General features: G+C 41.7%; 1 protein-coding gene across 4 annotated transcripts in view; it reads right to left on the bottom strand.

Annotated features, from left to right (window-relative positions):
* SEC16B (SEC16 homolog B, endoplasmic reticulum export factor) overlaps nucleotides 1-13,134 on the bottom strand; it is a 186,985-nt gene that overhangs the window by 132,220 nt on the left and 41,631 nt on the right. For all 4 annotated transcript variants that reach the window (XM_066597480.1, XM_066597483.1, XM_066597481.1 and 1 more), the window contains 2 exons: nucleotides 9,237-9,391; nucleotides 3,888-3,949 (listed from right to left, as the gene is read on the bottom strand). In XM_066597480.1, coding sequence (XP_066453577.1) covers nucleotides 3,888-3,949; nucleotides 9,237-9,391 — 217 coding nt within the window. The remainder of the gene's footprint in view (nucleotides 1-3,887; nucleotides 3,950-9,236; nucleotides 9,392-13,134) is intronic.

Genomic DNA, 13,134 nt, shown 5'->3' with positions numbered 1-13,134 from the left:
AGCACTGTACAAGCTTTAAGGTTCAATTCTGTCAACCACACAATTCTGGAGCATGTTTTCTTAGAACTTTGCGATGTGCTGTGCCTGTTATTCTTCTTAGAAGTTTATGAATAAAGTTACCAGGTGGGGATGTGCTTCTGCACACTCTGACATTGTCCGATTGGTGCTGACTATGTAGGGACACAGGCATTCCACAAGAGTGAAGGTAACCCCCAATTGTCAATTTACTCACAAGTTTCTAGGAAAAATAACAGAGGTAAAGCGCAACATAGAGTTGTAAAAGATGGTCCAAAATCGTTATTTCATATGGAATAGAAGTATCTACTGAAACAGGCATGTCAGGCGAGATGACAGATCTGCTTTAACAGGATATTCTTCAATAACAATTATAAATCTTGATATTGCATATCAGTTTCGATACTGTGTCACAATTCAGGATTTCCCAAAAGTGTCTCTTATCTCTTAGTCCACAGTGACCATAGCTATATATATATAGCATTTACATGCACGTCTCTGGGAAAGGAAGTATTAAACATTTAAAGGAAATATTAGAATTCTCTTTGATGCATATTTAAGCAGAAATTTGTAATATATTGTGGTGCTGCAGTACACAGAATGGCATGCAGAGGGCTGTAGACAGGCATTCAGGCTGCAGAAATTAGAGAAAACACCTGTGGGTATGGTAGGAAGTAGCATAAAAGTATGTGTTCCTGCCACACTCAGGGGGAAATTGACAGCGCAGTGATGTATGAAGCAAGGTAAAACACCTCCCTGTTGGCCAGACAATCAGCCATCATGGAAGTGTATTAATGCCAGACCTGCCTCTACATGGTCGCCGGTTATTGTCCTGCCTGAGGTTTTTCATGAGGCAATGGATTCCTGTCAGCCAAGTTGCTATTTATTCTGTATGGGGCTTATTCACTTCTGTGGTATTATATACATTACTCTTTCCTTCTGCAGCAAACATCCTCCCTAACCTACATATAGGGATAGACTAGGCCCCTTAGGTTCGTGACGTGGGGTTGCCCCTACTGGGGTGATCGCCCTGCTTCTAATCAGTATAATAGAGAACGTTCCCATCCCTTTATTTCTGTTACTGTTATTTGCCCTATTTTGTGTTATCTGCGTTTTGGGAATATAATATATGTCTAGATTGGTTGATTGTACGTAGACATCCTGAAGCTAGATGGAAGCACCAGCATCAGAAGAGTAGGGTCATTTAATTATATGGGGATAGTTTTCCTTTATGTACATCTAGTAAAAAGTCACTCATAAGCTTTCTTTTCTCTTTATCATTTAGTAATTTCTTTTGAATGAGATTTGTTATCTATAAAAAGACTGTGTTAGCATTTTTAGCTTTTGTATAAATTGTAATTTTGCACTGTTTGACGTTTTTTAAAATGATTATACCTTGAACTTCACTGCTGCATTGTAACTTCTGTACAGTTATTATTACAAAAGCTGCAAGACCTTAAACAAATGCAAAACAATAGAATTAATGCGATCCCGCTTATTAACTAACGAGATTCGTTTGAGCTATTTTTAGGTTTTTAGATATGTAAGGCATAGATCAGGCAAAAGGGATAAAATGAACTGTTATAATTATAAACTCTGACACAAAGCACATAAAACAGCCGGCAACAGATCACATAAATGCAAAAATATCGAAAACTGTAGATGATATGATAAATTAGGCTGGGTTCACACTAGCACTGTGCTTTCCATTCTTCTGCTCCATCATAGGAACAGAAAGCCACGTCCATCCTATGACGATGCTGAATGGATCCCATTGACTATAATGGGTTCTGTCCTGTTTCCCTTATACTGTCTAGCAGTTTTCCTGGATGATATAGCACAGAATGATCTTCTGTTTTGTCCTGGATTTTGGGATGGATCTGTGCCAGAGACTCTGAATGGAACTTCTAGTGTAGATCTGAACATAACTTTAGCCAATTATGTCTACTTCATGATAGAATTAGTGGCCTCTTCATGGGAAATGAGTGGACACACAGAGCTAATAGCTGATATCTAAGGGTGACAATAGATTTGCTGTGATCAGCAGACCACTTTGATGGTTTTCCATCTAGATCAGCCTTTTTTAAAGGTGTTGACTTGTAAGAAATAGGGTTGATAGAGGGCATATTCCTCTATCTATATATTCCTGCTTTCAAGGTCCAAGCATGTCTACTATTTTCAATAGCTACTTTATAATTAGAGATGAGCGAGCGTACTCGGAAAAACACTACTCGCTCGAGTAATTTGCTTTATCCGAGTATCGCTGTGCTCGTCCCTGAAGATTCGGGTGCCGGCACGGAGCGGGGAGCTGCAGGGAAGAGCGGGGAGGAACGGAGGTAAGATCTTTCTCTCCCTCTCTCCCGCCCGCTCTCCCCTGCTCCCCGCTGCGACTCACCTGTCAGCCGCAGCGGCACCCGAATCTTCAGGGACGAGCACAGCGATACTCGGATAAAGCAAATTACTCGAGCGAGTAGTGCTTTTCCGAGTACGCTCGCTCATCTCTATTTATAATGCTTTATTTTCCCTGTGGTGGAGCAGTATGGGAATTAAATGTTCAATTCCCTCACCAATTACCATAGATCTCTTGGGTTTCAGCAATTCAACACTGTTTGATCGGCTTATTATTGTTATGGCTATTGGTCATGGCCAACGGCATCTCCTATCTCTTATTGCCATCCGCTATGTCAGTGCTGTGTCGCCCATGTTGTTAAGGCAGAAGCTAAATCTTCCATCAGTTTCTAGGTTCCCATAGAATGTGAGCGCGCACCCAGCTTTTCAATCCCCAACCAATCCTGACAAATTCCGGGCTACTCCGCCCATCAGCAGGTGCCTGAGCAATCGGTTTGTACTATGCAAAGTTGCTAGCTGTTTCCTATTTGATCTCCCGGTAAAAGCCCCATGCCAGAGACATTCATCTTTTTTTGATTCTCTCCATTCCTCATCCTGGCTACAATTCTCTGTCCGCTGCATTCCCTAATCCTCGACCTGTTCCACGACCATGTAAGTTATCCACCAGTTCTGAACACTGCTTGATTCTCGACTACGTCTCCGTCTACACACTCCGGTATTGCTTTACATTTTTTCTGACCATGTAATGTCAGCTGCTTCTGTACCAAGATTATTTTTGAGGAAGAAATCTGGGGCACCCCTCAGCAAAGACCAGATCCTGACTGGTTGGAGTAAAGAGTGAAAACCGAGGAACCCCAGGTGCAGTCCCTTAAAGGGGTTGTCCCGCGGCAGCAAGTGGGGTTATACACTTCTGTATGGCCATATTAATGCACTTTGTAATATACATCGTGCATTAAATATTGGCCATACAGAAGTTATACACTTACCCCCTCCGGTGTTGGCGTCCCCGTCTCCATGGCGCCGACCGAAGCCTTCTTCTGCCTGGATTAGACGCGCTTGCGCTATCTGCCCTCTTCTGTCCCGCTCCGGCGTGCCCGCGCCGCAGAGGTCTTCTGCGCATGCGCAGAAGACCTGTGCGGCGCGAGCACGCCGGAGCGGCCCCTTCAGCGGGACAGAAGAAGCAGACAGCGCAAGCGCGTCTAATCCAGGCAGAAGAAGGCTTCGGTCGGCGCCATGGAGACGGGGACGCCAACACCGGAGGGGGTAAGTATATAACTTCTGTATGGCCAATATTTAATGCACGATGTATATTACAAAGTGCATTTTTTAATGGCCATACAGAAGTGCTTAACCCCACTTGGTTTCGCGGGACAACCCCTTTAACTTAGCCCAAAACTAATTTTGAGCAATAATTGTTACATGTAAATGGGCCTTTAGTCTGTTGCATATTTTATCTATTTTTTGCTGGATGTTTTTCTTTTCTAGCATACAGTAAAATCAATTTATTCCCTGCAGTCATTCACCTCTGCACAGGACCTGGAAATCTTCTCATCTCCTCCTGTTCCGAAGTATCATGAAGCAGAATCTAGAGACAAAGTGTATAAGTCACAGTCAAAGAATGTAATTATGCTTCAGTTGAAAGTTAACTCCCAAACCTAAAACCAAGAATAATGTATAAAATATATGTAGACAATCTGCACCTTATGCTATTTAAAGGGGTGTTCCTATTACATAAAATTGAATCAGATGGTGGGGTGGGGGGGCCTTGAACACCGGGGCCCTATCGATCACAGACAACAAGAGGTAATCATGAAACATATCCTATTTCCCAGAGAAAGATCACCTGTGCATTTACTCTTCATTATGGTGAATAGGAAATACAGAAACATCTGAACAGGCACTTGGGTATTTCTGAACTTCCAGGAATGAGGATGAGACCCATAGTTCTCAAAATGGAGAGGATCTTAATGGTCAGATTCTACTTATCCTTTTCAATAGAGTATAAGGTGAATCCTCTTTAGAAGGAAAATGTTTTAAAATGCCAATATAAAAACGACTCTAGAATGTGCAGCGCTCTTGGATGGACATCGGCAGAGTGCCTGCTGAGTGGCCATGAGCAGAAAACGACTCATTTTATCTTAGTTCAATTTTGTCCAACTGCAATTTTGCCGTGATGTCAGCTCAGAGTTCAGCGCTTTACTGCACTAAATTACATTTCAAATATGAACATAGGTTCTTTATGTATTTGTCTACCTGAATCAGAAAAAGGTATGATCAGATCATGCAGAATTGTGAATGCAGCTCTGGAGGAGAATAAGCTAAGAAATGCTGGAAAATAATTGGTACAAGATAAGTAATAAAATGTTTTACAAAACTTTCAACTTTTAATATAGATTATACCTATATGAGTGTTCACACGCGAATGTACCCTTTATGTCACATTTATATACAGGAAATTACCTATAATATTATACAGGAAGTGCATCAGAAGACATTATATTGATATGTAAATATAACCTTTTAGGCTCTTCTCTGAACTTGCTCCAGTTTGTCTAGGTCTTTTTTAAAGTGGGGTGCCCAGAACTGGACACAGTATTCCAGATGGGGTCTGACCAAGGAAGAGTAGAGGGGGATAATGACCTCACGTGATCTAGACTCTATGCTTCTCTTAATACATCCCAAAATTGTGTTTGCATTTTTTTGCTGCTGCATCACATTGTTGACTCATGTTCAGTCTATGATCTATTTGTATACCCAAGTGTTTTTCACATGTGCTGCTTAGCCCAATTCCTCCCATTCTGTATGTGCTTTTTTCATTTTTCTTGCCCAGAAGTAGGACTTTGCATTTCTTCTTGTCAAATACCATTTTGTTAGTTGCTGCCCACTGTGCAAGCTTTTCTAGATCTTTTTGAATACTCTCTTTTTTTCCCCTAGTGTTAGCTATCCCTCCTAGCTTTGTGTTGTCAGCAAATGTGATCATTTTTCCATCATGAGGCCTTAGTCTTATTTTGAGGGGTTAAGTACAGGCAGGCTATGTTCAATGGGGTCTTATGAGATGATATCCCCTTCTTCCCTCATTAATTTTTCTTAGTATTGCATCTACTCCAAAATCCAGAGAAGTAAAAAAAAAAAAAAAACGATCCCATCAGCTTTTAACTATTGAGATTAGAGATGAGCGAACATGCTCATTTAGAGCAATTACTCGAACGAGTATCGCTTTTTTCGAGTAACTGCCTTCTCGGGCGAAAAGATTCGGGGGGAGCCGGGGGTGAGTGGGAGGTTGCGGGGGGGAGAGAGAGAGCTCCCCCCTGTTCCTCCCTGCTACCCTCCGCTCCACCCAACCACCCCCTGAATCTTTTCGCCCGAGTGGGCAGTTACTCGAAAAAAGCGATGCTCGTTCGAGTAATTGCTCTAAACGAGCACGTTCGCTCATCTCTAATTGAGATACTTCCACCATACCTTTTAATCCTTTATTAGTTAATTAGGCTCTTTAATATTACCCAACTCAATATAGGTACTAAGTTTGACTTTATATGACTACTCTACATACATATCATTGGCGCATGTTCGTTTTCCATCAAGAAAGGATCTCCTACATTGATGAGAGCATTTTAGTGCTTGAATTGCCCTTTTTTGCCATTTTATCCTCTTAGGGTGCACTCACATGTGCAGGTTTTGTTAAGGTATTTTATGTGGTTTTTGAAGCCAAAACCAGGTGCGAATCATAGAAGGAGAGAAAGAATAAAGGATGCATAATACTTGTTTTTTGGGTCCACTCCTGGTGTTTGCTTCTAACACAGCATCAAAAAACCTGAACAAAAGCTGCACGAATGAATGCACCCATATATTCACGAAAAGCAAATCTCTTACCTGGAAAATCAATTGCCCTTAATGGCCAAAAAGTCACAAGCCAACCAATAAACCATGAAAACTCAACTTTAGCAAGCCAATTATCTCATAGGCCATTGGACGGGACTAACTGATCAGGTCTGTTTTAGTAGATACCTCCATCCCTCATGAAATAACAACTCAATTCAGTCATACATTTCAAGGAGGAACAACATAGAGTTCTAAGAAAAGATACTCCAGAATTCTTATTTCATAGGAAATGCAAGTATTTACAAAAATGGACATGTCAGGAGGGCTGACGGATCCTCTTTAGACCAACAGTTTACTGGTCAATAACTTAGCCACACTTAGACATTTAAGTCTTGAGTGACGTTAGGCATTGAATGACTTCAGCTCTACTCTCTACTAGAAGCAATAAAGCAATTTGAGGCACAAAAGAATAGTAAATAATACATTTACAGTACTGTGCAAAAGCTTCAGGCAAGTCTGGATAAAATGCTGCAAAGGAAGAATGCTTTGAAAAATAGAAGTTTTAATAGTTTATTTTTGTTAATTACCAAAATGTAAAGTGAATGAACAATGAGAAATCTAAATCACATCAATATTAGGAGTGACCACCCTTTGCCTTTAATCCTTTCTAATCCACTGTCTGACGTCTTCCTACATTCTGATTAAAGCTTGTACAGCTCCAATGTCAGAAGACGTCCGACAGGGTATTCTTACCGTTTATTGCCAGCCACTCCACTGTCAGAGCCTCTTTGGCGCACACACACTGGCTTTAGCCAGCAGATGGCACCGTTGTATAACAGCAAAAAGAAAAAGCCTTTTAGGAAACCCTGAATCTAAAACTGGATTGGAAAAAGTTAAAACAGCATCAATTCTTTTGATATACTTACACAAAGTCAGGGATTTTGTAGGGTTATAGTCATGTATATGGGTAACTAATTATGCCAAGCATGTGATAATTTTCATATGTAGGTTGAAACACAAACATTAACTGAAGCAGAAACAGCTGTGTAGGAGGCTTGAAACTCAGTGAGGAACAGTTAAACTCTGATAGTGAGGTTAGGGAAGAGAGTTTCATGTTACAGGTCATACACCATGGCACAACTGAGCTCAGTAACAAAAAGACAAAGTAGTTATACTGCATAAATAAGGTCTTACCCAGGCAAAGATTTCAAAGCAGCCGGAAGTTTCAAGATGTGCTGTTCAAGCTCTTTTCAAGAAGCACAAAGAAACGGGCAATGCTCAGGACCGTAGACTCAGTAGTCGGCAAAGGAAACTTAGTGCAGCAGATGAAAGACACATCATAGTTACTTCGCCTTGAAATCAGAAGATTTCCAGCAGTGACATCAGCTTAGAACCTACAGAAACTACGTGGAACCAGGGACACTCATTTACTGTTCAGAGAAGTCTGGCCAGAAGTGGTCTTTATGGAAAGACTAGTAATTATTAGGAAATTATAGTACCAGTGTTTCTGGTGGCACAATGCGCTACTTACTAATATAATATAGTGAAAGGGATTGGAGTTGTAAGCACACGGCTGCTGTTTTAGGACCTGTTGATTTAGTACCTGTGATGACGTCACCGTCACTGCGCTTCTAGATAGCTCTGCAACATGCACATCACATACACACAGCTCTGCTACATGCACGTCACACACAGCTCTGCTACATGCATGTCATACATAAACAGCTCTGCTACATGCAAGTCGCATACACAGCTCTACTACATGTGGTTGCCACACACACAGCTCTGCTACAAGCATGTTACACACACACACACAGCTCTGTTACATTTGTGTGTCAGACACACACAGCTCTGGTACACGCATGTCACATACACACACAGGTCTGCTACAGACATTCTTCATTCTATACAACAAGGATCAGAACCGGCACATAGAGTCCTGCACACACTGATCACCCCCTGGTCATGTGATCCCGGTCTCCTCCCACACAGGTGACTGATTCCATGATGGTGACATCATCACAGGTCCTGTAAGCACACGGCTACTGTCCGGTTTGCATATTAACTTTTTCTTCCCGACTTCTGCCCTAATCAGTAATTCCAGCAAGCTGATTAGTTGTCTGGGTTGGCTGATTCACAATTCCAGCAACCTGATTGGTTGTTTGGGTTGACTGTTTCACCAAACAACCAATCAAGTTGCTGGAATTGCTGATTAGGGCAAAAGTGGGGAAGAAAAAGTTAATATGCGTCCGGTTCTGCAGGTTTTTAATAAAGTGAAGGACCTGTGATGATGTCACCATCATGTGATCAGGAGCAGAAGTCAGAGCCCAGGTGACTGATCACATGATGGTGACATCATTACAGGTCCTGTAAGCACACAGGGAGTCCTGGAAGTGATGCAATGGCCCCCACAGATCCCTGATCTCAACATCATCCAGTCTGTCTGGAATTACATGAAGAGACAGAGTAATCCTACAGCCACAGAACATTTGTGGTTAGTTCTTCAAGTGGTTTGGAACAACCTCCCTGTCGGGTTCCTTCAAAAACTGTGTGCAAGTTTACCTAGAAGAATTGATGCTGTTTTAAAGGCAAAGGGTGGTCACACCAACCCATGCATTTTGTAAATTGCCGAAAACGAACTATTAAAACTTCTATTTTTGAAAGTGTTCTTACTTTGCAAAACTTTTAGGCAGGGGTTGAAAAAATGCTGTACAGTTCTGTATGTATTCCTATAAACAGAGTGAGAGAAAGAGAGGCCAAATACATAGGATAACTGTTAACTGGATGTGCTAGTATGTCCAGCTTGGTGAAGCATGCATACATATTACTTTATCTGAAAAAGCAGAGATAAGCAGCTATCAAACACCTCCTAAGGTAATCTCTGCACCTCATTGCTTTTGATGAATAGTGATGTCAGAGGTTAGAAAGATAAGCAGAATGTATACAACTGTTCATATAAGATTCAGTACCAAGTACAATAAACCTCCGTGTAACAAGATAACATTCCTGACCTATTGATTCCCATTCTTTTATGGTATTTTCAGTTACTGTACCTCTATGCTGTGAATTTCCACAAGTGCTGGTTGACCCTCATCTGGGAAGTTGTGACAAACTCTTATCAATTGCCCTCGAGCCCCAAAACACATGGCCACATGGGGCAGGGCAAACTTCAATGGAGCTGTTGGTTGCAGAGTTTGCTCTGTGGCATCTTTAAAATAGATGAAGAAGTAGAAAAGAATGACACATTTTAAGCTTTCAGCAATCTGCAGATGTACTAAATAATAAAGCAGCATGAAAAAAGTAACATTGTATCAATTATACCGCCATCAGGGTCATAAGAAGGCTGCTATGTATAGCTAATGCACTGGAAAGCACCATGGTGTTAATATGACCGGCGGTTCTGCAGCCGCTATCATCATTTATTTAATTCGCTCGGAATGGTATTGGTCTGGCATCGACTACTGGAGCATAAATTGTTTTGTCCAGACCTGGATTGCTAGATTAACTTGGCTTTTACGGAGAGAACCTAAGACTGCCTGAGATGAAAGGCGAGACTTGTGATGGTTTCATTAAAACGAAGGCAAGTTCCTTAATTTGTATAATAATTCTGCAGCAAAGGTCTTTTGGGTATTGCAGAAATTTGAGAGGAACGGTGATGATTAAAGGGGAGATCTAGCATTTCCTCCTCGGCTTTGTGATATGTTGCTCAATAGACTGGCTTTTTAATTTCCGTAATTAAATGTTGTTTGATGTCTTTCACTTTGAATTAAATTGCATTTTAAACTTTTATTAAACACCACTTAGCTGTTTTTAATATTATGAAATAGCTCGGCTCTATTCATAACTAAAGCTTAGGAGATATTTTTATCATTGGCATTGTAAGCATCCTTCAGACAACATTTAAGTGTCCGGTACGAAGCACAGAACATACGGAAGACAACCGTGAAGTGAACTTTTGTTACTTTATTTCATCGTGACGATTAGACAAGGCAAAAAACAGCAATATTTCTCATTTAAAGGGCAACTCCAAACAAAAAATGTAATTTTCAAAAACGAACCCAACTTGTGTCCATAAAAAAATGGAAGTCTTCTTTTTTATCTAATCGTTTCTAAAAAAAATCATTTTCTAAGGGTAATCCTTCATGCTTTCTCCTTTTGGGTACCAGTTCAATGAGAGAGTGCCATATAGCTACAACTGGTGTCGATATCATTGCTGGTGGACCCCACCCAGCATTGTACAGCTCTGGTGTGCATAATGCCTTCTTGCATTATACTTGATTGAGCTTTAAGAAAGCTCTCATATAACAAACAAAACATTTGGCCACAAGAGAGGAACTTGGTTATATTTATTGATCTACGTTGGATCCATCTTATTACATTTTCCATATAGCTTCCCTATAACGAGATAATATAATTAAAGGTGTTGACACATGAGAAGAACGCCTGTCCATATGCCCAACTATAGTCTGACTCACGAAAAGAATGCAAACGATGGCGGTGACATTGAGTGTATCACTCCACTGTTTGTGGTTGGGGATTGGCCACCTGTTACCTTTGCCAATCACATGACAGTCTCAGCTGACCAGAAGAAAGGCAAAGAGACGGCAGGTAGCCAATCACCCAACCACAAATGGCAGAATGATATACTCAATGCCACCACTATCAGTTGCATTGTCTTTGTGAGACATACTTTAATGCATATGGACTTTATAAAGTGGGGTCTGCTGCTTGCGACCCTCATCCAAGGTTGGCCTGGCCCAAGAAAGTAACAGAGGATTCTACGGAAGGGAAAAGCTCTTAACCAAAATTGGACTCCTAATAAACCAGGGCCCCAAAGCTCTAGCAGAGGACAATCTCACAACTCATTTTGGAACCAATAACCAGATATTCTATTAAACCTTATTGATAAATCCATACATCCTACATGTACAATGATAACAAAAAATACATAACAGTGCACCTGCATGTTCTGTATGTACAAAAAGTGAGCCCTCAGAGTCTTTTTCCTGGTGGGCCCAAAGAACTTCACTCCAGTTCTGCCTCAGTTATGAGCCAAAACTGAGAACTGCTGTCGGCGATTGAACCCAGGACCTCCTGTACGCCAGCCGGCAGCTCTTCATGTTGAGCTATCCAACTATCTGGATAAGCTCCCTTGCTGAATCCTTGTTTCTGGTTCCTTGCTCCTGATCTAGTTTCTGCCTCTCTGTTCTGGCCCCATCTTGCGGCTGTCTAGGACTACCTATTAAGCCTGGCCCTTCCACCCACACCTTGCATGATTATTCTGCTCTCCAGCATTGATTAATCAGCTCCACTTCTGCCTACTCCTCGGCTATTGTGACTAGACCTCCTGATATTGATTTCAGGATTTCCATATGTACTGAAAACCGAGACCTCCTGTTGCTAACTCCAGGCTCGTCCCTGATTACCCTCCAGACCTGCAACTATTACACCTGAGGCTCCAACCCAGTGCTCAAAACCGCTACAGCTGCTCTGGAAAAACCCAGCTATCTTCGTACACTACTACTGGATGTACATTTAGACAGTCACAAGTCTGTAAGGCTATAACCCTTTCCTGACAACCAACTCATGCCTGCAACAGCCGCGATCGGAGATGACTCTGATCTTGGCTGCTAACCATTTAAAAGCCATTGTCGATTCTAAAAGCATAATATAAATGATCACACATTAAAGTCCTAAGGGGAATAAAAAGATGAGAAAAGTAAAGATGTTTTTTGATTATGACAAAAAATAAAAATTTGCAAAACCATGTCAACACGGGGCGGATTTGCCATGGATTTTTCATGTGGATGCTTCGCACAGAAAATTCACAGCATTTAAAGTAGCAGCAAAGTGGATGAGATTTTAAAAATCTCATCCACATGTTGTGGAAGAAATCTGCATCAAACCCGTATGGAAATTGACATGCAGTGAAGGTTTTAAATCCGCAGCATGTCAATTATAGCAGCAAATATGCCACAGATTCCATCTCTTCTAATGAGGTAGCAAATTCTGCACCAAAATCTGCATAAAAATCGACATCCAATGATGCGGGTTTCGATGCAGACTTTACACTGAGGATCTGCTGTGGAATGTCCGCTGTGCATGTTCCGCAGCAAATCCGTCCCATGTGGACAAAGCTTAAAAAAACTCCAATCTGATACTTTATGTAAGTAGTACTGCATTTAAAAACTATATAAATTTGTTATCACCCTAATCGTATCAAACCAACAGAATAAAGACATGCAATTTATACTGCATCATGAACTCCGTAAAAACAAAACCTCCAAAAAATTGTGCAATTGCATTTTTCCCATTTCATCCCACTTAGAAATTTTTGAAAGTTTTCCATTACATCATACATTAAATTGCACCATTGAAGAATATAACGTGGCCCACAAAAAGCAAGCCCTCCTGTAGCTCTGCCACTGGAAAAATATAAAAGTTTGGATTTTCTGAAAGTGAGGAAGAAAATAATAAATAAAAAAAAAGGCACCAGTGGGAAGGGGTTAAGGACTCCTTCCCACAGATGGATTTCCGCCGCGTAATACATGGCGGAAATCCGCTGTGTTGCCCGCAGCTATTAGGTTCTATTGAACCTAATAGCTCAGTGCTCACGGTGCGGAATTCCACAATGGAATTCCGCACCGCGAAATCACCCGTCCTCACCCGAGACATGCACTATTTGCCGCGGGCGTACGCGCAGACGGCTTCCATTGCAGTCAATGGAAGCCGTTCGTCACGCTATCCTCCGCTGTAGCACAGCGGAAGATAGCGTGAAACCGCCTCTCCGCCTACCGCCGCCGCGTCATATGACATGGCCGGCCGCGTCATGTGACGCTGTGGGCCTGTCATGTGACGTGGCCGGCGTGGCACATGACGCTGCGGCGCGTCACGCCGAAGCGTCATGCGGGACCTAGGACGCCGGATCCGCAGTTGTTAAGTATGGGGACT

The sequence above is a fragment of the Eleutherodactylus coqui genome, chromosome 3, assembly GCF_035609145.1.
Source record: "Eleutherodactylus coqui strain aEleCoq1 chromosome 3, aEleCoq1.hap1, whole genome shotgun sequence".
NCBI lineage: Eukaryota > Metazoa > Chordata > Amphibia > Anura > Eleutherodactylidae > Eleutherodactylus > Eleutherodactylus coqui.
The sequence above is the reverse complement of the archived record's forward strand: the minus strand, read 5'-3'. Positions and strand labels throughout refer to the sequence as shown.